Consider the following 21,987-nt stretch of genomic DNA (forward strand, 5'->3'; position numbering starts at 1 on the left):
ACCTGCTAAACAAAATACCTAACGTTTTACCAATTGAAAAAGAATATTTACTGACTCTTATCAAACACGCTGCAGAAACGCAGAATCATAGAAGGTTTCTTGCTCTAAGCGCAGAAAATACCAGTTTGAGAAAAGCCAACATGAGCCAAGAAAAGGCGGCTGCGAATGTCAGTGGCGCTCGTAAAGCAGCGCTCGGAGTCCGTCGGGCTCGGGAGTGATGTCTCGTTTTCTGAAACATAGCAAAGTTTTCGACGACTCGAAGGGCCGTTTCTTTCTCGTCTTATTAACCGAGGCGTCTGACGAAAGACTTTCTAAACTTAGCTTGTCGATAACAGATGGCAACAGCGTATGGAAAGCGGCTACGAGCTTCGAAGAGTCGTGTGGGTCACTCAAATCTCGTCGCGAAGAAAACGTTAAGCATTTAATGTGAGTGTGAAAGGTTTGGCCATAGTCAGTATCTGGGCCTTTTGCGATGCCTGGGCTAAGGCGGCCTCTTTGCAGGAAGCGCATCAGCAACTGTCGACTGGAATCCATTGACGACGCTGAAGAGCTGACTGTCACGCTTGTTCCGCCCGGAAAAACGTACGAGCTGAAGTTCAAGAAGTCTGCCGACGTGAGTGCTGCGTTGCAACGATTTGACCTGCTAGTCGCTGTGGCTGAGGCCGGTGATCTTAAGACGCTCGTGGACACTGTGGACGAGGATATACTGGCTGTCTCTCCGTCTAAGAGGGCCAAGTCTCGCAAGAAAGAAGCTGTCCCCGTGGAGAAGGAAGGCATGAATCTCCTGAACCCTAGGAGCAGAAAGATCGCCCATGAACGTTGTAGCTAAAGAATAGTTAGTGGCCTCCGCGTACAGACGCAACCAACTGAGCACTACTCAGTCAAGGAGGTCATATATAACCTCAAAGTAAGGAGCCCACAAAATCAACTCAGCTTACCAGCCATGTATATAATGAGCGCGAACACTTAACGACCAGACGAGAGAGATTCTTCTGTACTGTACTATGAGAGAGCTTTCTGTACTTGTGGACTTGTGCTCTCTTGCTAACAAGCATGTATACCAGTGCAGAAGAGTAAGGAATGGACTCAAGTACCACATGCAACACCACAAACCTCACTTCACTGACCTGCTTTGAAACCTTTCCTCAAGAACGACCCTGTCGTCTGCGCTTCCCAAAATTCTAGGCAGACAATGCACCATGGATGGATGGATGGATGGATACGGCTGAACCCTTTGCATCGGGCGGTGGCTCAAGCCACCTAGCCATGTCTTGTGAAATTTTACTCCTGTCTTGCTTTTAGCCACCAATCAGATAACCTTCGCTTGGTTACTTCTAACCTCTTAAAATCCACTTTCCCTTCACTATCCCTAAACCCCAATGCCTTGGGTAAGTCAGCCCCGCTGCTTTCCACTGTAGGGTGAAGCCCTTTACAGAAAAGTATCAAGTGTTCAGCCGTTTCCTCCTCCTCTCCGCACGCAATGCACAAAGTGTCTATCTCCTGGTACCTGACTCTATACGTCTTAGTCCGCAAAACCCCAGTCCTGGCCTCAAACAACAAAGAGCTTCCCATACAATTATCATAGATATTTTCTTTGACAATTTCCTGTTTAAAGGTCCGGTATGTTTCCAGTGCCGATTTCGTCAGCATCCCTGTTTTCCACAGAGCTCTCTCTGCTTCTTTAACCTTTTTCTTAGCCGATAATTGCTGATTTGCCCCTTTACTGCTGTCCAGATATTTTCTTGTCAATTTTCTAGTTCGCTTTCTCCATTTCGTGTCAACATTCTTTATATACAGGTATCTGAAAACTTTCCTAGCCCACTGCATTTCCTCCATCTTTCTCAATCGTTCCTCAAATGCTATCTTACTGCTAGCCTCTCTGCTCTCGAAAGACGCCCATCCCATATCACCCTGTACCCCCTGATTTGGTGTATTGCCATGTGCTCCCAAAGCTAACCTCCCTACTCCCCGTTGCCTAATTTCCAGCCTTGCTTGAACATGCCATTTTTTAGCGCTGCCTGGCGGCCAGTCTGCGCAATGTCGAAGCGATCTCGGGGCCCACTGAGTCATGTTCTTCAGGAGGCACTGCAATAACAAAGAAGGCACGTGCGTTGTTGTTGTGCGTGCTGATAGACATCCTGTGCATGGGCATTCAAGATGAGCAAAGACGAGTCCATTTAAAGCGGAAACTTCGTTCACAAAACATCAGTGCTACCATTGAGTTCGACGGAGACATTGCGCATTTGACAGGTGCTGCAAACACTGACGCCGTCCATTTGAGCGGGCATATCTGCTAGGAAAATGGACGGTGTCGTTTGCACTGCTCTGGTTGAAGCGGCAGAACAGACGCGCATGAATTAGCGGGTCGTATTTTTTACCGATACAATCGTGTTTTAGGCGCCGCACATGCAATTCATTCAATGCACGTGTCGCATGTCTTTTTCATGTGGCTCCTCGAAGTTGCCGGTATTCTGTTGCGCCATTCATTTTACGAGGCGTTGTTACTATGTTGTCTCATCGATAGAATCACGTTTTCTTTGTCGGATTGTGCAGCAGGTGCACCAGTTAAGGCTACCGCATTGGCACCAGTATAATGTGAATGAGAACTCTAGTTTGTGGCAGTTGGTTCATGGCTCACAAAGAAAACGGCGCGAAATATGGAGACAAAAGAGAGACAAATTAACACGACAGGACCAGCGGTCTCACTGGAGCCCGAAAAAAATGTCCTTGACTGTAGTTAGGTTGCATTAGTAGCGAAATTACTGGCTTTTGACCTTTTCTTGGTAATTTTATTCTTTGCAGGGCAGTGCACAAAATTCCAGCACCTCAGTGCTGAATGAAGTGGACTACAACAAGGATGTGGTCAGCCTTTGGTGCAGGCCAGGCATCAAGGACACTCATGCTTTTTGCATCCTACGCAACATTACAATTTCCTGTGCTCAGCACGGTTCTTCTGCTGTCAAGCGGCATGCAAACATGACAAAACATCTGCAGGCAGCAGCAAAGAAGCGAGATTCAAACGGTGTACTTCTAGCGCCCAAGACTGTACAAAATACAATAGATTTTTCGCAGGGAAGCCATGTGCCTCATTGCAGGATCAAGTGTGCGAAGCTTAGCCATATTTGCAATGTCTGTTGTTTGAAAGAGCATTCCCTACTCGTGGGGCGACACAGCAACTTGCATTTATAGAAAGATGCTTCCTACAGGGATGTGGCAAAGAATTTCACCTGTGTAAGGGCAAAGCTTTCCTATGTCATCTCGGATGGTCAGGGGCCTCGCTTCAAATCGAAAATTGTGACACAGTTGTGTCGTGCAAATCTTTTTTTCTTTGATGATTGATAAAACACCAAAACCAGAGCAGCGTGTGCAGCAGATGTGGTTAGATATTTCTCCTAGAGTGTGCAACAGGTTGTAGTTGTACACTTCAACTCTTTTGACCTCTGTAGTGACAGTGGAGATATAATTGTAGACTACATAGAGGATGGTCTAATGGAGCTACCATAGGAAGGGCTATTTTGCTTCTTCAGTGACGGCCCCAACATCGTGAAGAGTGTGAATTCGAAACTTAAGCAAAATATTAACCCAAATCTAGTCGATGTTGAGTGCACAAAGCATTTTCAAAGGGCTTGGATTTGTTTTCCTCTGATGTCGAGAAACTTGTGAGGAATGTCTATTATTACTTTAATCGTCCTGTGTGTACAGAGGGCCTGAATGCACTAGAAATACTGAGACTAGCACCTCAAGTTTTTCTCAGACGTGTCTCTAACCGCTGGCTGACATTACAGAACTCTCTAGCCCATATGCAAGAACAGTTCATTGCACTGAAATCATTCTCTTTTTTTTAGAGAACAACGCTGGTAGAAAGCGACCAGATGCCCAGATCCAACGCAACGGACTTGCCTCAGCTTTTAGCAGCAAGACCCTTTACGCAAAGGTGTTGTTTCTAAAAGATTCTGCAGAGCTCCTGAGTGGGTTGGAGAACTTTTTTCAATGGCAGCAGCCACTCCGACATGTCCTTCATGATGAGAATCTGGCATTAGTGCACAGAGTTTTGAGCCGTGTTTTACGAAGTGATGTGTTCTGTAACAAGAGTGTAGAAGACCTGACCAAACTCAACCTGGACATTGCATCCATCTGGAAGGGGCAGCCAAAAATTGTATTTGGCACAGAGAAAGCAATGGAAGGCTCGTACTCCGCAGAGAAAAAAGTTTTCAGCCTTGGAGCTCCGCGATTTTACCTTGATTGTTCAAAGGCAATGCTTCGGAAGCTCCATCTGACTGACAATGTGATCATGCATGCAAGGGTTCTTTCCTTACAGTATAAAAATTCCGAGCAAGAGGTGCGGTCCTTGCGCTATATTACGGGGTAGCTGCCTCGGGTTTTCGCTGATGATGAGGTGTTGTTTGTCGTTGATGAATGGCACATGCTGAAGTGTGATGATGACAACGGCTCCCTGCACATAGAAGAAAGCATGGATTACTGCGAGGCAAGTTTATTTCACCTGAAGACTATAGCAGGCGGACAGAGATAGCCCCTTTAAAAGCACTTTTTTCTTCACTCCACGGCAGTGCCAACCTAGAACAAGGCTTCAGCGAAAACAAGTACCTCCCAGATGGACGGAGCACTCTGAGCATTGCTAGCATTAATGGAACGCGGCATGCTAAAAGATTCCATCTGCTCTATGATGGTGATGCAAGCAAGGTTTCTCTCAGCCTTGACCTTTGGAGGAGTGTGAAGCAGTCTCGAGTGATATACACAAAAAGGATGAGTGCCGAACAAAACAGGCAAACTGAAGGCAATGGAAGATATTACCTTGAAGCACAAAAAAAAAGAAAAATGTAAGACCAAGTGGTGAGCAGCAAGGCATTGCTCACTAGTGCCGAGGAAATGATCAACTCGGGCGTCAAGCAAAAAGACAAAGGCAGAAAGCGGCCGCATGCTTTTAACAACAGGAAATGCAAGCTTGAGCAGCCACTTAATGAACTGAAGGAACTGGAGAAGCTAATATCCAAGAAGGCAAAGCATTAATGTCGTGTTAATGAGATCAGTACTAGATATATGCACGCTGCTAGTGAGGTTTTAGTTGTGCAAAAGCGGCTTGGTTTTGTCAAGTATCTTGTCCTGGTCAAATCTAGTCTGACGCAGACACTTCTAGTCTAGTCAGGTCCTTCAGTCATACTTCAACTGCATATAAATGTGCAGTATTTATACCAACCTTGCCTTATATTTTTGTGTCTCTTGCTTGTTTCTATAATATTCTAAGCTTTGGATTAACCTGTTTTGCAGGTTTGCACAAATTGACCTCAGCCGTGTGGGTTTCTGCAGAATTCATTGGTCACAGATTTGCAGGACTTTGCCCACTGAAACTAAAACATTTGTACTGAACTTAGTTTTATGCATGGAACATGAAAAAAAAAAAAACTCCTTTTTGTTATGGTTTGTAGCTTCGTTGCATTACTGGAGTTTATTTTAAATAACTGCTTTAATATTTACACCTCTTCATTTTTTGTTCTAAGAGTAAGCTTTCTTTCCTGTTACAGTGCTGGTGCTCTCCAAAATGAAGATTTTTTCCCCCCGTCATCTGCTCCAAATGTGGACTTCGGTGCTCAAAATGGAGTTTTCTTTCCAAGTGCCCTGCTCCAGTTTTGAATTTTTCTGCTCCAAAAAGTGCTCTGATTCTTACCTCAGCTGTTACACATTTGGGAGTGGTAGATTAACTTTGTCTTAATTGTCACCTTAAGGTCCAAAATAGAGGTTAGTTTAGTCGCTTGTATCAACTTGTAGTGGCATGCATAAGATTATTTGCTTGTAAGGGCAGTTTTCAGATAGATCCAGTGCCTTGGGGCTGGTCTACACAGCCCTGGTATCTGAACTGAACGACAAGCACTGCAATGATCCAGTTTCTTTCGTTATTCTGATTTATCACGTGTCCCAATTCCTATGAAAATCTCAGAATTAATTCCTTTGTTCCTTGCTGATACATTTTTTGTTTCCATAGCACTGTATGACCTTGTCACAATTCTCTTTGTGTTTGTGGGTGAAATCTAAAACAAAAGTGCGTAACTAGTAATGAACGGAACACTTCGCCAGTGATACAAAATGACATTTTTTTCTTTTTTCTTTTCAGATTGTAAGCCTTTGTGACATAGTCGATGAAATGATGGTCTGCACTACCAGTCTGAATTATTTTCGGCCAAGCAATCGTTACTTGCCTCATTTTTCACTGCAGCGCAGTGTGTTCAAGAGTGTCTTTTTGTTGTCATGTGTATTTGCATGTTTGCTTACCATTGTAAAAAGCTAGCCAGTTTCATTTTGCACTTAAGGTTTTACATGAGGATTTTCCAACTTTCCGATTTTATGTATTACCACACATAGCGCTCGTGGCTTGTCCTTTATGTGTTTTGCCCAATGGAACCTCATACAAGAAAAGCTCGAGACTTTATTAGTTCAAACTGTATGACTTAATTCATTTGTGCTCCATTGAAGTCTACATAAAAAACAGCCCATTAATTCGAATGTGTATTGGTTCCACTGCTGTTTATTAGAATCGTATGGGTACACTGTCACCACAGCACCGCACCTATGAGGCCTCATCCGTTCTTTGGAGATGTGAAGAAAGTAACGACATTGTTGCAAGGCTGAAGGATGGGAGTGGCTTTACAGCAGCGGCAATTAAGGGGCATGACATGTGTCAGTGGCGATCTCCAAGGCTTCATTATCTTGCTTCATTAACTGTTGTAAGGGGATGGGCAGGGGAGAAAAATGGCAATTTTTGTCGAAAAATAGTATTTTTGGTTTTTGCTTCTTTTATTGTGTGCAGGCCTTTTTCTTTCGGTTCCAACAATACCAGCGCCGAATATCGACGCAAAATTAGTAGAAACTGAATGTAAACATGCCAAGTGGTCAAAAAACGAGTACAATTAGCTATACTTTCACGACTGCAGCAAATTTCAAATTGTGGCGCTTCCTTCCACTGTGAAGCCATGGGCGGTAAAGGAAGCCTTATAGTTTCTGGTTCATCCTTTTGCAGTTTTATAGCTCGAAAACAAAAAAATTGAAAATGCACTTTTATGTTTCAGAAGCTGTATCGCCACTGTTTTTTTAAATAACTTGGAATGCATTTTTCTTTGTTTTATCATTTTCATGCAACCACAGTGCTTGTGCGTGACATCATCACAGACAGTGCGACAGATTTTCCACCTGTATTTCAAAACCTGGGCCACACAATGTATTGATTTGTTTGGTATTTCCTTATGTGTGCTCAGAGCCGCCGCGGTGGCTGAGTGGTTACGGCGCTCGGCTGCTGGCCCGAGAGACGCGGATTCGATCCCGGCCGCGGCTGTCGAATTTCGATGGAGGCGAAATTCTAGAGGCCCGTGTACTGTGCGATGTCAGTGCACGTTAAAAAAACCCCAGGTGGCCGAAATTTCCGGAAACCTTCACTATGGCGTCCCTCATAGCCTGAGTCACTTTGGGACGCTAAACCCCCATAAACCAAACATTATGTGTTCTCACACTTCTTTAGTAACTTTATAGGGAGGATACCTGAACGAGCATTTTGAAAGGTTAATTACATCATGGTATGCAGTGTTCACTTGATATGTCCTGAACTACGAATACTGGAGGTTCTTGTTATTATAAATGTGCTTTCGTGCGCAGTGTTCAGCTTTTGAATTATGGGCAAATTAGGCTTCAAGACATATGTCATCTTATCAGTTATCAAACCTTTTCCTTGAGTTATTTGCTTACTGTATTATTCTTCCGGTGCTTGCTGTTTTGCTCCCTATGATTTGTTGGCCCTACCTTTCAATTTTTTTTCCTTCTAGTTCATGTGATTACAATACATATTGTTACTTCAAGATAAAGATTTTAGAGGAAGTGGGGCATATTCTGCCGTATTCATTTCTTTTGTGTGCGTGCGTGTGAACAGTAGTCGTCAGAAATTTTGCAGGGGTTGAAAATATTGCGATGCAATCACCTATCTTTTTGCCATAATAGTCTGTGACAGCTAATGCTCATGTGAACTACATGCTGACTTCAAAACAGAAGATTTGTTAATGGTCTGGCTTTGATACACTGACTATGGTATCATTTTTGTCAAATATTAGAACACCTGCTTGAAAGACCTCCATCATTGATTTGTCTAGCTTCTAAAGTACTTCCAACCAAATCATTAAAGTGTATCCCTGTTTAGAAAACGTGGTTTTAAACATTGTGCAGGCTCGGTCGGCACTGGGAGTGCAAGCAGTCCAAAGAAATCGCAAGCAGGCCAGCAACGGTTCGTGTGCCCTGAGTGCGGCTATTCCACAGCAGTTCACAGCAACTTCAAGACCCACCTGATAACACACACCGGGGCATGCCCTTTCCAGTGCAGACTTTGCAACAAGACCTTTACTAGGAAGCGGCAGCTGGTGGATCACCTTCATGCTCATGCAGGCGAGAGACTATTTATGTGCGTGCATTGCAGCAAGAGCTTCATCAGGAAGGCCAGTATGATCAGCCATATTCGTATCCACACAGGCGAGAAGCCATTCCAGTGCACTCGTTGCAGCAAGAGCTTCACCGATCAGTCCAATATGGCGAAACACATTCGCACCCACACAGGTGACAAGCCATTCCAATGCCCTCATTGCAGCAAGAGCTTCAACGTGAAGTTCAATTTGGTGACACACATTCGCACCCACACAGGCGAGAAGCCATTCCAGTGCACTCATTGCAGCAAGAGCTTCACCGAGCGGTCCAGTATGGCGAAACACATTCGCACCCACACAGGCGACAAGCCATTCCAGTGCCCTCATTGCAGCAAGAGCTTCACCCAGAAGATGAATATGGTGACACACGTTCGCACCCACACAGGCGAGAGGCCATACCAGTGTAACCTATGCCCCGAGGCTTTTGCACAAAAGGGGCATCTAGAGAGGCATGCGAAAACCCACAAGAAGTGAGCACTTCTGTAATATTTACTTTAGGGCACTTTGTAAACAAGAATTTAAATAAAAGCTGCACTCTTCCATTAAACTCTTGCCTCGTTTGTAAGCATCCAGGGACGCACATGTAGACTGCCTTCATGCATTGCACTGATTGACAAGCTTCGCTGCCTTTTCATATTGCATTGGGCTCATTTTTTTGGAGACGTCTTCCACCAAGGACTTTTCTATGCTGCATTTTGCCACGTTCACAAGAAGTATAAAATTTTGGGGGCCGCATTTGCAGACAACAGTCGTCTAAGAAATCTAGTCATAAGCATAAACGCTACATTGAACCCATTTTTTGCCCGGTGTCTTCAGCTTGGTGTACTGGAAAACGTACGTTCTCGAGGTGCTTTCATATGTGCACATAATGAACCCCTAATTTTTCTGCTTCTGTATGTTCTCTTGAAGAGACATTTTCGGGTAGAAATCGGGTTTAAACCAAGTTTTAAAAAATTTGTTCATGGTGCAAGAATTTGGTAAAATTGGGTTCTAGCCAAAACCAAAAGGCCCTAAACATTTGAAGATGCGCATTCAGTATGAAGTATCGAGTAAACAGAGCTGGGACACTGCTGCATTAGTGTGTACATCAGTGATAGTGATAGCTGGGAGTTCAATCTTGTTGCTTGTCATATTTGCATTTTTTTATGTGTTTGAGGCAAAGTGTTGCTGAAAAAAATTGTGTGCTTACAATGTTACATTGTGCTGTGGGAAGCTCTCTGTAAACTTTGGGAGTAATAAATGCGTGCTCCTCTTCTAATAAGCCATGTCAGGCACTCATAAAGAGTCATACAGTGGCATATAACATTAGTTTTAAAGGGGTTCTGAAACGCCTTCTGAGAAGAGCACATTAACTCACTTAATCACTGCACTGTGTTGCCATGAAAACCAGAGCCAAATAATACTCTTCTACACGCAGCAGACGACAAACAATCATGCGTCAAAGTTGGCGAGCCCTTCTCGGCGACATTTTCATGCTCGCACCCTCCTTCGTCCCCCGCATCTGCGCAGACAAGGTGAGAGGTGGCCATTGGTTAGATTCTTTCAGACGTCAGGCAGTTACCGTGGCCGCGGCCAATAAGCCGCTTAGCTCCGGCGGGTCGGGAAGCTACCTTCCAGCGTGCAAAAAGTGACCAGAGGAGAGGGAAAGGCGCGAAAACGCTGAAATTCAAATTTTATCTACAGGTAACTCAGCTTCTACAAAGCGCATTTAAAAAATCCTTGCTGGACACTATTCGTGAAGCGGCGTGCTTCAATATCCCAGGCATGCCGCAACTTTATTAGAGCCCCCTTCAGAGCCCCTTTAAGCCACAATGTTAGCAGTGTTTTTTTAATGACATGCTGTTTATTGCTGTCATGTGGGTGAGAAATGCATGCCAATTTTATAAGGGAACACCTTTTTTTTTAGTAGTGTGTTGACTTAACACGTTTAATCCATTGTGGGTCAGCAGCACGTAACGTCTGTTTTTTCATGAAATGAAAAATTGAAAACTGGTTTTTGGGGAAAGGAATTGGCGCTGTATCTGTTGCATCTGGGAAGGAATAAACGAGGGAATGAAGGAAGAAAGAGGCGCTGTAGTGGAGGGCTCTGGAATAATTTCGACTACATGGGGATCTTTAACGTGCACTGACGTCGCACAGCACACGGATGCCTTTGCGTTCCGCCTCCATCTAAACGTGGCCGGGTTTGAACCCGGGTACTCCGGATCAGTAGCCGTGAGCCCTAACCGACACGAAATGTGGTTAAAACCGCATTCAGGAATATCACTTCGATGCATTAGTGAACAGTTCTTATTAGGGGCTGCAGCGGTGGCTCAGTTGCCGACCCGAAAGACATGGGCTCGATCCCGGCCGTGACAGATGCATTTAAATCGAGGGAAAACGTTAAGTGCCAACTCCAAGGGCCCTTCTTGGGCGTACACGCTCAGCGTCGGCACTCTTGGCGTACGCCAGAACCGCTCTGCGCATGCGCACTACAGGAGATGCGAGCAAACCTTGGCGAGGTGCCGATATCTGACCGTGCTAGATATCGGCGCGAGCTCACGGGCGCTCGTGTATGCGTCGGAAGCGGGTTCCAGTTTACAACAATTGGAGGATCACGAGGCTCGCGATGACTCTTTTCTTCATATGGCTTGAAGCTCTTTCAGGTCCCCTGAACTTTTCTTCACAGTTTAAGTTGTCCTTTCATTTTGGACATCTCTTGTCTAAATGATGTAATTCCTGTAGTAATTTTAGGGTGTTATAGATTGCACGGCAACATTTGGGTGGTTAAATTGACCCTCTTTTTGTCAAATGCATACGGCTGCATACGGAGAGGCATAAGCCCAGACTTTGTGCTCATACCAACAGCTTTGCTGCTGGCCAACTATCGGGCATTATGCATGCCGTGGTTATAGGCGTGTCTTGTCCCGCTGAATAGATATGTCAAGGTTCATGCATGAAATAGTGTGTTTGCAAAGAGCTGTACACATATTAAGTGATGTCATATATATGTGTCAAATGGATCCTATATTTTTTTTGTTCTCACGGAGCTCACTGAAATTTTTGACAAAGCTCACATCATCAACCCACCCTACCTGCTGAGGCCAGGAATCGTCCGGAGCATCCAAGAGTGAGTCATTTTTTTTCTGCACACGACAAGTGCGACAGGGAATTTACAGGCATTGTAGCGCAGGCTTTGCCGAAATAAGTAACTAGTATATTGGGCTTGCCTCTCAGCCATATAGTGGAGCCTAGAGTCACTAAGTCTTTATTTAGTAACTCTAGTGGAGCCCTTATGGCACCACTACACAGCAAATGGCCTCAGATAGTGAGTAATGGCTCCCGTTACAGATTTAAGGTTTAAGGGGTGCCATGCATGTGCTCCATTACATGCCTAAAGAACAAACCCAGTTGCTTGGTTACTTTTTGAAAAGAAAGTGCATGTCATGCAAAATATATTTGAAATCAAACACCACCAGGGGTTTCCCCAAGCATAAAATCAGGGGGATGTTGTTGAAGTAGGGGAGTAGCAGTAGTCATTTTTCAGTTTTTTTATTGTGTCTTGATGTGGAACGTAGGACAAGAAAGGCCCATGACTGCAGCACTACACTCATGACAAAGAGTGCCAACAATTGCTTCACTTTAGACAAGGATACAAGCCATATTTATCAAGAGAGAAAAAGCCCCATGAATTCTCTTATACAATTAATGGGACACAACTTTCCTCAGTATCAGAATACAAATATCTCGGCGTATTCATAGCCTCCAACCTAAGCTGGAGACGACATGTCGACTATGTAACAGGAAAGGCGTGTTGCGTTCTTGGTTTTTTAAGGCGTAACACCAAGCAATTCCCTTTAGAAACAAAAGAGTTACTTTTTATGAAAAACGTTCGCTCGGTTCTCGAATATGCCTGCGCAGTATGGGACCCTTGGCATAAAACGGATATAGATAAACTTGAGAGGGTACAAAACTTGGGTATCCGATATGTCTTTAACAACTATACCAGGAGCTTTAGCGTTTCACGTGCAAAAAACTCGCTGGGATGGAAGACGCTTGAAAAACGTAGATATTGTTTGAGGTTAAAATTTTTTCATAGTATTTACTATTCCAATACTGGCATAAACTGTGACCTGTACATCCATTCACCAAACTATATTTCGCTACGTCGTGACCATCGATTAAAAGTTAAGGAAATTAACTGTAAATCAGAGATGTACAAATATGCTTTTTTTCCTAGGTCTATAAGAGATTGGAACCGGCTCTCTGAAGAGGTGGTATTGATTACGTCAGGTGATTTATTCTTTTCATCTCTGTGAATGCTGTTTTTAGGCTGTATTACTGTTGCATCATGGTTGCATTGTATGTGCTGCACTTTTTTACCTTTCTTTTCGTTTGTATGATGTGTTATTCCCCCCCACTGTAATGCCACTTGTGGCGCTGTGGGTATTACAATAAACAATAAGGAACAAGGACTACATGAAATGTGTCCAGAAATGGTGCAGTAGCCCGGACTACTGTAAACCTTACAAAAAGCTATCTCTGTTCAACACCAGTCGCATATCGGAAACTTGTAAAAACTCTGCAAAACATGCATCTTTGCTCTGAACATAACAGACCGAGTCAATAATTAAACACACACACTCCAAGAAGTCTCCTAGGTGCATTCTCAGCTCTGTACGCACACGTGGAAGGTGTACATCAGAGATTTGATGTCAGCCGTGATGATTTGCATGGCACTGACACATCTAGTTATCAAAATTTATGTATGCTACACACAGTTGGTTGAATATGTACAAGTGCAAGGTTGAATATGTACAAGGCGTTTCGCACACTCGGACTATTCACTCAATAACTATAAACCAATCAAGAAATGTAAACCAAGACCGGAGTATATTTGTGTGTTTCCTGCTAATAAAATAACTGAACAGACACAAATATATGGCGCATTCTCAGCCACATTCCTAGCAGTTACATCCGCCAGTTAGGTATGAAAAAAATTCACTACCATTTAAGGAAGGGCCTTCAGAAAAACAAGGGGGTGTGTAGGGAAGCCACTGAACCTCACACAGAATGATGTGGCAGGCAGTAAACAGCTGGTTTAAGGGCACATGGAAGGCCATATGCATTGAAAAATTGGACCTTGTCTACAAATGAGTGGTTTTTCTTGATTAATGCGGCCAACATGTAATAGTGGCCCAATACATCAAGAACATTATGGCACGTATGTAAGGCTTCATGTTTTGAGCGATATTGTGCCATCGCTCTCAGAAATGTAGAATTACTGACAATAAAATGCTCCCACTTTTTGAAAATGGATCTTGATACATTTGAAAGGACATTAAAGCTGTTAAATTTAGTTTGCACTTCTTGAAAAATTCTGTGCTCTAGCTTCTTTGTAAATGTAAATGTGGTATGAGCATTATAAAGTTCCTTCTATGGCTGTTTAGGGCGCAACAATAAACTTGACAGATTAATTCCATGGGGTAGACCTTTTTGAACAAAAATACAAAAAAATCTGCAGTGTTAAATAATTTTTTTGGCTAACTGAAATTGAAAAGCCTTTGATAGCAGTTCAATTCCTGTTTCCTAAATGTTTTGAAAGATATGCTCCAAGCTGACTTTTTCTGTCAGCAGAATTGTATGTACGAAATTAAATGACTAAATGAATGACAGTGCCCTTTGTGTAGGGATTACACATATGCACTACAAAGTCTCTGTTCTTTAGTGCAAGGAATGCATAATGATGTTGCATTACATTGCCACCAGCAGCCAGGCTGAACCTGCAGCCAGCCCCCAGCCTGGCTCCAGCAGGGTAACTGCCACAGCGAGCCAAATTCCTGGCAGCTCACAACCGAGCACGAGCAGGGGCAGCACTACTGCTGGAGACTCACAGCCCCCAAGCCCATCCGCGCTGCCAAGCCCCCTGCAACAGCAACCAGGCCCAGCCAAGAAGAGGCCCAGGACAGATACCTCTCGTGCGGTGGCCGAAGCTAACAGACAGCAGCGGCACAGGGAGCGCATGGCTCTTGAAGAGAGGAAGGTTGCTGCTGAAGAGAGGAGGACTGCAGCTCTTGAGCGGGTGGCTGCAGCACTTGAACGCCAGGCGCTTGTCTCACTCTATTCTCCGATACATGCCCCAACTCATTCTCCAATTCACTCTCCAAGCCCTCCTTACTATAATGCTTAATTTTAATGTTTCGTTTTTTGTCTAGTGAGCGCTTACTTTTATAATTTTCATTCATAATTGCTGTTATATGTTTGTGTTCAGTTTTGTATATTTCCGCTAAGTTGCTATGTATGTGTGTGTGTGTGTGTGTGTACACTTAGAGACATGTAAATTCATCTCATTCTTGGTTGCACTTCATATTGTGTACATACTTTAATAAAGTTTACAACCCTCTAATAAGATCTGCATGTTTCATGTAATGTACATTCTGATCACTTGTTTCTGTGTGTACTGATAATAAACTGGATGGCAACAAAATTTCCAGAGCATACTTGTCTAAATTTCTCTAGCATACACCATATCCTTCCAGCAGTTTAGCTTGCATGCTTGTTGTCATTTACTATTCAGGGGACACAATGCACATTTGAACATGTGCATTGTGCCATCTTATGGTGACTGAAGCTAACACACAGCAGTGTATGGCCATTGAAGGAAGATTGGTGCTGACTAGAGAAGGAGTGTAGCACTTGAGCAATGGACCTCCTCCTCGCATCATTCTTCAAGCCTCCTGACTAATGCATAGTTTTTAATGTTTTCTCTTATTCTGTCTAGTCAGCAGTTGACATTTTTTATTACTTTGATTAATTGCTTCTTTATGTTTCATTCTGTTCAGTTCCACATATTTCCACTGATTGGCTGCATGTGCGTGTGTATACGCAATTTGTAAATTTGTCTCTTATCCTGTATTACATTTCAATATGTGTGTACTTTAAATTATCCTAATGCTTCACCTTTGCATATATTCTACAACCATGCATACGTAATAAGATCTCGGTGTTTCATTGAATATGCATCTGAATACGGGTAGAGCGTAGCTGTCTAAAATTTCTCTATTGCACACCCTCATTCCAGCAGTTTAGCTTACACACTGCCTCTTGTCGTTTACTGTTCAGGAGGCAGAATGCAGGCATATACGAAGAGAAAACTGAAAGGCTACTCTCAATGATTTACGCACAAAAATTTATTTCACGAACATCACACATGAACATCATTTTGTGTACCAATATTCCTTGCTACATAAAGCAGTCTATGCAGGTGACAGGCAGTGGCATACTCCAAGAAGTAAGGAAAAAAAAAAGGAATTAACCTACACTAAAATGCATCATCCTGCAGGACCACACAGCTAGATTTGCCCATAGAACACAGAGCTTGAAATGTAGCAGTGTCAACAAGACCAAAAACAAAGCGTTATAATATACACAACTTATATGAGAAACTTATACAGCTCACATTCAAAATCTTACCAAGGGTTAATTATATACTCCCTCATTAATTAAGGGCAGGCCACAGGTGCTAGTGGAGTATGATAAATAATTAAGCAAAGTTTTTTCATTAAACTTAAGCACTGTTTATGCAATTTATTTCATGAAAATTCATGAGATTCAGCTAAAAAAATTTGTTAGTGCACGGTTCAGGAACACCATTACCACACAACAGAAAAGGCTGCCAATTCAACAAGAAAAAGTTCTGAGCAGGAGCTAGTAGATCCCACTTCAGAACCAGAAGTTCCCAGTAGGGACCAGAAGATAAGCCCAGCACAAAAACAGCTGCCCTATTAGGACCATATATACACTAAAAGAAAACGTATTCCTTCTGGGACAAATAAAACTGCACTAAACAGCAATTCCCATTAGCAAATCAACACCTGAGAGATTATTGTGATGAGGTAAAACCATATCTTTTGATATAAAGTAAGAAAGGGCAGTCACAGCCATTTGATTAAAGCGCTGTTGCAATTAACAATGCAGCATTGTTCACCACATCATCTATCTGCAATGTAAAAAACTGAGAAATTGCATGCAAATACAAAAGTACATAAATGAAAAGGACAATAAAAACTCTTGGCAAAAAATCTAGGAAGACCACTCCACTAAGAAAAGATAGAAAAGGCTGCAAGTCAATCATCATACGTGCGAATTGCGTTGCTTCATTTATAGTTCCAACAGGTAACATAAACGTAACATATTGTTGCTGAAAGCAAATAATTTAATTTCTCTTCTTTCAGCTTTAAATGTAATGAAGTGATATGGAAGCTCACACTGCATAAAACTGAAGCAATGAAAAAATAAATGAAGGAATTAACGTATACATGGGAGGCATATATATGTACTTCACGATTAAAGGCTCTGAGCCACGCTGTCGCGTAATTAACGTTCCTGCCAAAACAGCACACTCTTCCTCGTCGTCGGCAGGCTCGGTTGGCGACACGTTGGTTCCGCTGTCCACCTCCTCCAAGATTTCCATTGCGTCGCCGCACATCCTTGCCTTGTTGTGCAGCACGCAAGCTGCCAGCACGATGTGCACCGCCTGGCTTATTCTGGCGACGTCGATGTAGAGGAGCCGCTGAAACCGCGCCTTCAGCAGGCCGAAGCTGCCCTCCACAACAACGCGCTGTCGACTGTGCGCATTGTTGAATGCCGCCATCCAAGGCTGCCAGTTGGTGGTGGACTGGCGGTACGGGGGCAGTAGCCACGGCAGCAACGGATACGCAGCATCGCCCCAAATGTATCCTCCTGCGCGAATTAATTCACATATGTAGGAAATAAAAATTAACGAAAACCTCCTGCGCATATGACCGACCGTAGCATATGTAGCAATTTGTAAACTCGTAATTCCGAGCATCACTAGCTATACCTGTTGCAGTTCAGCTTGGTTAAAGGTAGCGGAAACGATCCGAGACGATTAATCGATAGCTTAATTGCATATATGCGCGCGCGCCGCTTTCAGTTTTCTGAACTCTTCCGCGCATCATGCATGTAATAAACACGCATTAGTGATGCAACAATAAGAAGTTCTTTAACTCAGATTCGCATTTAGATTCCCCGTCTTTGAAGAGGAAGCTCTCGCGGAGAACTCTGGAGTCGTGCGCGCTGCCGGGGAAGCGGACGAAGCCGTATATGAAAACCATGTCAGCGTTGCAGACCCCCTGGAGTATGATGGGATGAAACTTTTTTCGATTATAATAACTTTCCTCCGACTCAGAGGGTCGAGCAATGCGGACATGGCATCCATACGTGGCCCCGCGATGACGTCGGGCGCAGCACTCGTCCGCGACGGCTGAGCTGGCAGAAAGCCGTCTTGCTGCGCTGTCGCTCGTCGGGATCCGGCCAGCATATCTCTCTCTCTCTTATCGAGAACAAGAAATCTAATACCCGACATACTGCAGCGTGGACCATCGACTCACGCCGAATTTGTCGGCAATCTGGTACATCGTGGTTTGAGTACACGTCAGGGCGATGAGCATCGTCTTCTGGGCAGATATCTGGCGCCGTCCTCGACATCCCTCCGGGTAGAAGGCAGATGCCTCAAATTCGCCAGTGAGATCTGCGCACAAGTTTCTCGAAATCCGAAACAGTTTCCAGAATTCAAATATGTGGGCACGACTCGCTCCACATAGAGTGGGACCCTGTGACGGTCTTGCCTCTCTACATGCGCCGCCAGGAGAAGCACGACAGACTCGTCGTCGTCATCATCTTCGCTGTCAACGGGCTCACTCCGGTCAACAGCATCGGTGAGCGCAACAAGAGCAGCTACCTCTTCGCTCGACATGATGAAAGTGATCAGCAGACGACGCAGCAGACGACGCGGACGCGAGAGCCGGCTGCTCGAAACTTTCCTTACAGTTTCCGGTGGCTGCCAGTTCACGTGACCATGACGCGACTTTCTGTCAGGCTTCTAATTTGCTGGCAGCCAGCGGGCTGCCCGAGCGTGGAAAATCGAAGAGGCCCACTGCTCTGTTCAGTAGGGCTACTTTTTCAACCTACACTTGTAGGCTTGTGTAGGCGAGTAGAGGGCTATGACGTGAGGCGCTGCACTCGTCTGCACGAGCGTCAGCCAATAGCGTGATGCGGAGCGCCGTCGTCATCGAGAGCAGACAACCTCTGAAATTTTGAGTCGTCTTAATTTATTATAAGATACAATGAAGAAATATATATTGCAAAACGTTTTTGCGTGGCGTTTATTACGGCAGAGAAATGCAAAGGACAGTTTTGTTTCCCTTCAAATGGAGCGCAACACAAACTTGTATCGTCTGCTCTGTGGATGCATGGAGCGCGCGCAGCTGTCGCTCCATGCAGCTAGTTTGTTATTCACTTTGTTATCCAACAGAGACTGCCATTTTTCCCTTAGTTTACAATGTACCAACATCATGCAATCGTTATAAGGCATGTTTACTTCCCTAATTGCCTTGTTGTGAGCTGAACAACACACCGGACTACTCCCTCGTCGCCTCTATTTCGATCATGATCTGGGCACACAGCAGAATTTTATTTACTTCAGCTGCAGCTGTTGTTATATTGTGTACAATGTCCCCAAGTAGCATGTCCCCATGTAGCGGCAGTGTGACAGCACGTCTAGAGTAAAGAGCTGCGAGTACGCTTAGGCAGCCTGTGTAAATAAGTTTAAGTTTTCATTTATTATTTTTTTTCCAATGCTGACAGAGACAGCGTAACATTCAGCAGTGAAGATTTATTTATTAATACCTCAGGGGTATTACATGAGGGGGTGGAACTTCAGCAGTAAATTTCTTCAATTGACGATCTGAATGACGATGAGTCGATCTGATCAACGATGGCGTTTGGCAGCTCATTGCAGTCCCTTGCTTATGAACGAAAAATGATGACAGATGCGCAGAAGTGCGGGCAGGGGGAGGGTAGACTGCCTTCCCCTGGTTTGTGCGATTGGAGATGCGATGTGCGGGGCTGATAATGGAGTTGAGATGTGGATGATGATAGAATTTATGAAACAGACACAGTATGGAAATTTTTCCGCGGTTCGCTAAAGTTGTGAGTTGAGCATTGTGTTTTAGTTGAGTTACACTTACATGATAAGAATAGGCTGAGAAAATGAAACGAGCTGAGCGATTCTGTACAGATTCGAGAGTAGTGGAAAGGTTATTTTGATGAGGGTCCCAGATCGCGCATGCATATTCTAATTTGAGACGGATAAGTGTTAAGTAAGCAAGGCATTCCACTGATGGGGGTGCTAGTCGCTAGGTTTGAGAACGACGACGACATTCTTGACCGGAAGGCAGGAGTCGCGGTTCTTCAACAGGGAAAACATCGAGGACGTCGTCATCTCGGAAGCCATATCCATGGTACCGTAGTGTTTAGCTACGACTCTCGGGGCTCACTTACTACAACAGTGTCTTTACGAGCGAAAAATCGATGGCCAGACGTAGTGGTTAGATTATAGAAACGGTGTGCTTGTTCTCTCTGTGCTTGTTCCTCTCAAGGCGCATGGCATAATGTTTCTTGAAGGATGAGCAATGCACTAGTGTAGGCTAGGAGTCATACCTCGGCAAAATCATAACTGCTCACTCAGGCTCAGGCTCAAAAGTTTGGTCAACCTGTGGGCTCACTCAAACTCCTACTCTCATGGCCCGGGCTGAAACGAACATATGAACTCACGCTCATTTTGGCTCATAACTCACGACTTACTTAGATTTGTGACCCATCAGGGCTCACTCACGTCTTTCGACTCACGCGACTCATCTGGGCTCAGTCATTTCGACTCAAGACTCATTTGGGTTCACTCACTTGTTTCGTCTCAAGAAGCACACATGCTCACTAAGCGCCCAAGTGACTCGCCCCTAAGCCGACCGAGACATGCGACAACGGACCCCGCCACGCAGCGACATGGCGAAACTTAGTCAAAGCTTCCAACACTGCCCCCTCCTGGCTCATTACCGCACCCACATACACTAACGAAGAAGAAGGGACAAAAAGGCCGTCTTCTATGCATCTTTTTTGGTTGCCCACAGACGTCGCCAAGCCACCTCACCCTTAAGTGTCCTCAGTCGCAGTAGTAAATCTTTCCTCCCCTGTGCTGTCAGCAAACGAGGCGGGGAAAAACGCTAAGCATGCGCCATCATCCCGAAAACACAGATCCTGACCTGAACGCGAGTCCGGACTCTCGACCCAGATCATGATTTGAATGCAAGTCCAAACTCACTCATGACTCAGATCAGGATCTGAATGCGAGCTTGAGTGAGCCCTAGTGAGTCTGCCGACCTATGCTAGTAGTTGATGCTAAAGCCTTTCCATTTATGTTTACCATAATGCATAGCATTTTTTATGCATATCTGTTTACAACAAGTTAATATGTTCAAAATGTGTAGGCTGTGCAAAATTAATATCTGTACGTTAGGAACCATCTTTCCTTTTCTTGTTAAGCAGCCTGCCTGCAGTGCCCGTCACTGCGAGTAATGTCATGTAGAATGGTATGTATTAAACTTCGAAACAGCCTTTAGAAAGCTTGCACCCCTATGAGGAGTGCTCAAGCTTGGCATTTCGCATCAGTTTAAACTATATTTGCTCAGCGATTATAAGTGATTTGTTTCTAATCCTAATAAAATTGAATGTAGCTTGAAGACCGCTTCCTTTTTAATACGTGCAGCATAGTGTCATCTTCTACCTGGTGATCCTGCTGCACAATGTGGACTCCAAGGTCCCGAGCCTGGTTCCTTTATTTCAAGTGAGTTCTGAAACTGCATCATTTTCTGAACTTGTAATTTTGGGCAGAATGATACCAGAAGTATTGTGTGTATATTGCTATCACTGGAACAATTTAATGATTTGTCAGATCCTTATCATTGCCTCTGGTTAGATTTATATGCTCACTATAAGCACGATAGCCCGGATTTGATTGGTGGCTCTGAATGGCTCACATGCTTTGGTGAAGACTGGATATACTTACATTGAATAATCGCCCTATAGTAGCAGAAGACAGAAGGTAAAAAGGTTGGAATGGGAACGTGGAATTTGAATGCTAGGCCCACTTCAGGTTTCCTGGTGGTTCTCCTTTTGTTATTTTCTGCTCGAAAGAACATGGTACAGGTGCAATGGCTATCAGTATGCTCAACGTCTTCATAAAGTGTTGTCAACTGAAAACAGTGAGAAGCTCTTCAGTTTTTCAAACTTTAGTTGCTGCTCGTATTGCCAGTTGAAATTAGTGTGCAGAACAAAAATCTATAGATAATTTCGGTGCATGTATGCCTAATGTGGTAAAAAAATCATGGTAAAAAAGTTACCATGGCACCAAACCTCATTCAAGGTTTGATGCCATGGTAAAGTGCCTGCATTAGCTGCTAAACACTTGCTTTTTACTACAGAACACCATGCCAAGGCTGGATGCTCTGAAGATGGTCTACCGTGGCATTCACGACACCTCTTGGAGCCTACAGCAGTGAGGCCTTGTCCATGTCCTCCAGTCGCAACCCCCTGTGTCAACTTTTGCCAACCGGTTTACAACGAAGTCTGTTCGCATGTTCAAAGGACAGGCCATGTTGACTTTGTATTATTTCGTATA

The 21,987-nt window shown here is 44.1% G+C and overlaps 2 protein-coding genes across 5 annotated transcripts; both read left to right on the plus strand.

Moving 5' to 3' along the window:
- Positions 1–145: 145 nt before the first annotated feature.
- Positions 146–21,929, plus strand: LOC144113890 (uncharacterized). 4 transcript variants are annotated; one of them, XM_077647270.1, is made up of 4 exons: positions 154–426; positions 502–613; positions 21,076–21,153; positions 21,791–21,929. In XM_077647270.1, the coding sequence occupies exons 1-4, from the start codon at positions 218–220 to the stop codon at positions 21,866–21,868; spliced, it is 477 nt and encodes a 158-aa protein (XP_077503396.1). In that variant the 5' UTR covers positions 154–217; the 3' UTR covers positions 21,869–21,929. The 4 variants fall into 4 exon arrangements, with proteins under 4 accessions (XP_077503394.1, XP_077503397.1, XP_077503395.1 ...); XM_077647268.1 differs by lacking the exons at positions 21,076–21,153; positions 21,791–21,929 and adding an exon at positions 2,803–3,208 and having other exon boundaries at positions 146–426; XM_077647271.1 differs by lacking the exons at positions 21,076–21,153; positions 21,791–21,929 and adding an exon at positions 8,221–8,351 and having other exon boundaries at positions 152–426.
- On the plus strand, positions 8,221–9,018 carry LOC144113900 (uncharacterized). The gene has a single exon (XM_077647285.1). It carries the CDS (start codon positions 8,451–8,453, stop codon positions 8,943–8,945), a length of 495 nt encoding a protein of 164 aa, XP_077503411.1. The 5' UTR covers positions 8,221–8,450; the 3' UTR covers positions 8,946–9,018.
- Positions 21,930–21,987: the final 58 nt, after the last annotated feature.

Source organism: Amblyomma americanum, chromosome 1 (assembly GCF_052857255.1).
Source record: "Amblyomma americanum isolate KBUSLIRL-KWMA chromosome 1, ASM5285725v1, whole genome shotgun sequence".
Classification (NCBI taxonomy): domain Eukaryota; kingdom Metazoa; phylum Arthropoda; class Arachnida; order Ixodida; family Ixodidae; genus Amblyomma; species Amblyomma americanum.

Coding starts and splice junctions, on each gene's coding strand:
- LOC144113900 (XM_077647285.1), top strand. CDS start 8,451: ATGTGCGTGCATTGCAGCAAGAGCTTCATCAGGAAGGCCAGTATGATC.
- LOC144113890 (XM_077647268.1), top strand. CDS start 218: ATGTCTCGTTTTCTGAAACATAGCAAAGTTTTCGACGACTCGAAGGGC. Junction 427..501: donor GAAAACGTTAAGCATTTAAT/GTGAGTGTGAAA, acceptor GCCTCTTTGCAG/GAAGCGCATCAGCAACTGTC. Junction 614..2,802: donor AGTTCAAGAAGTCTGCCGAC/GTGAGTGCTGCG, acceptor TATTCTTTGCAG/GGCAGTGCACAAAATTCCAG.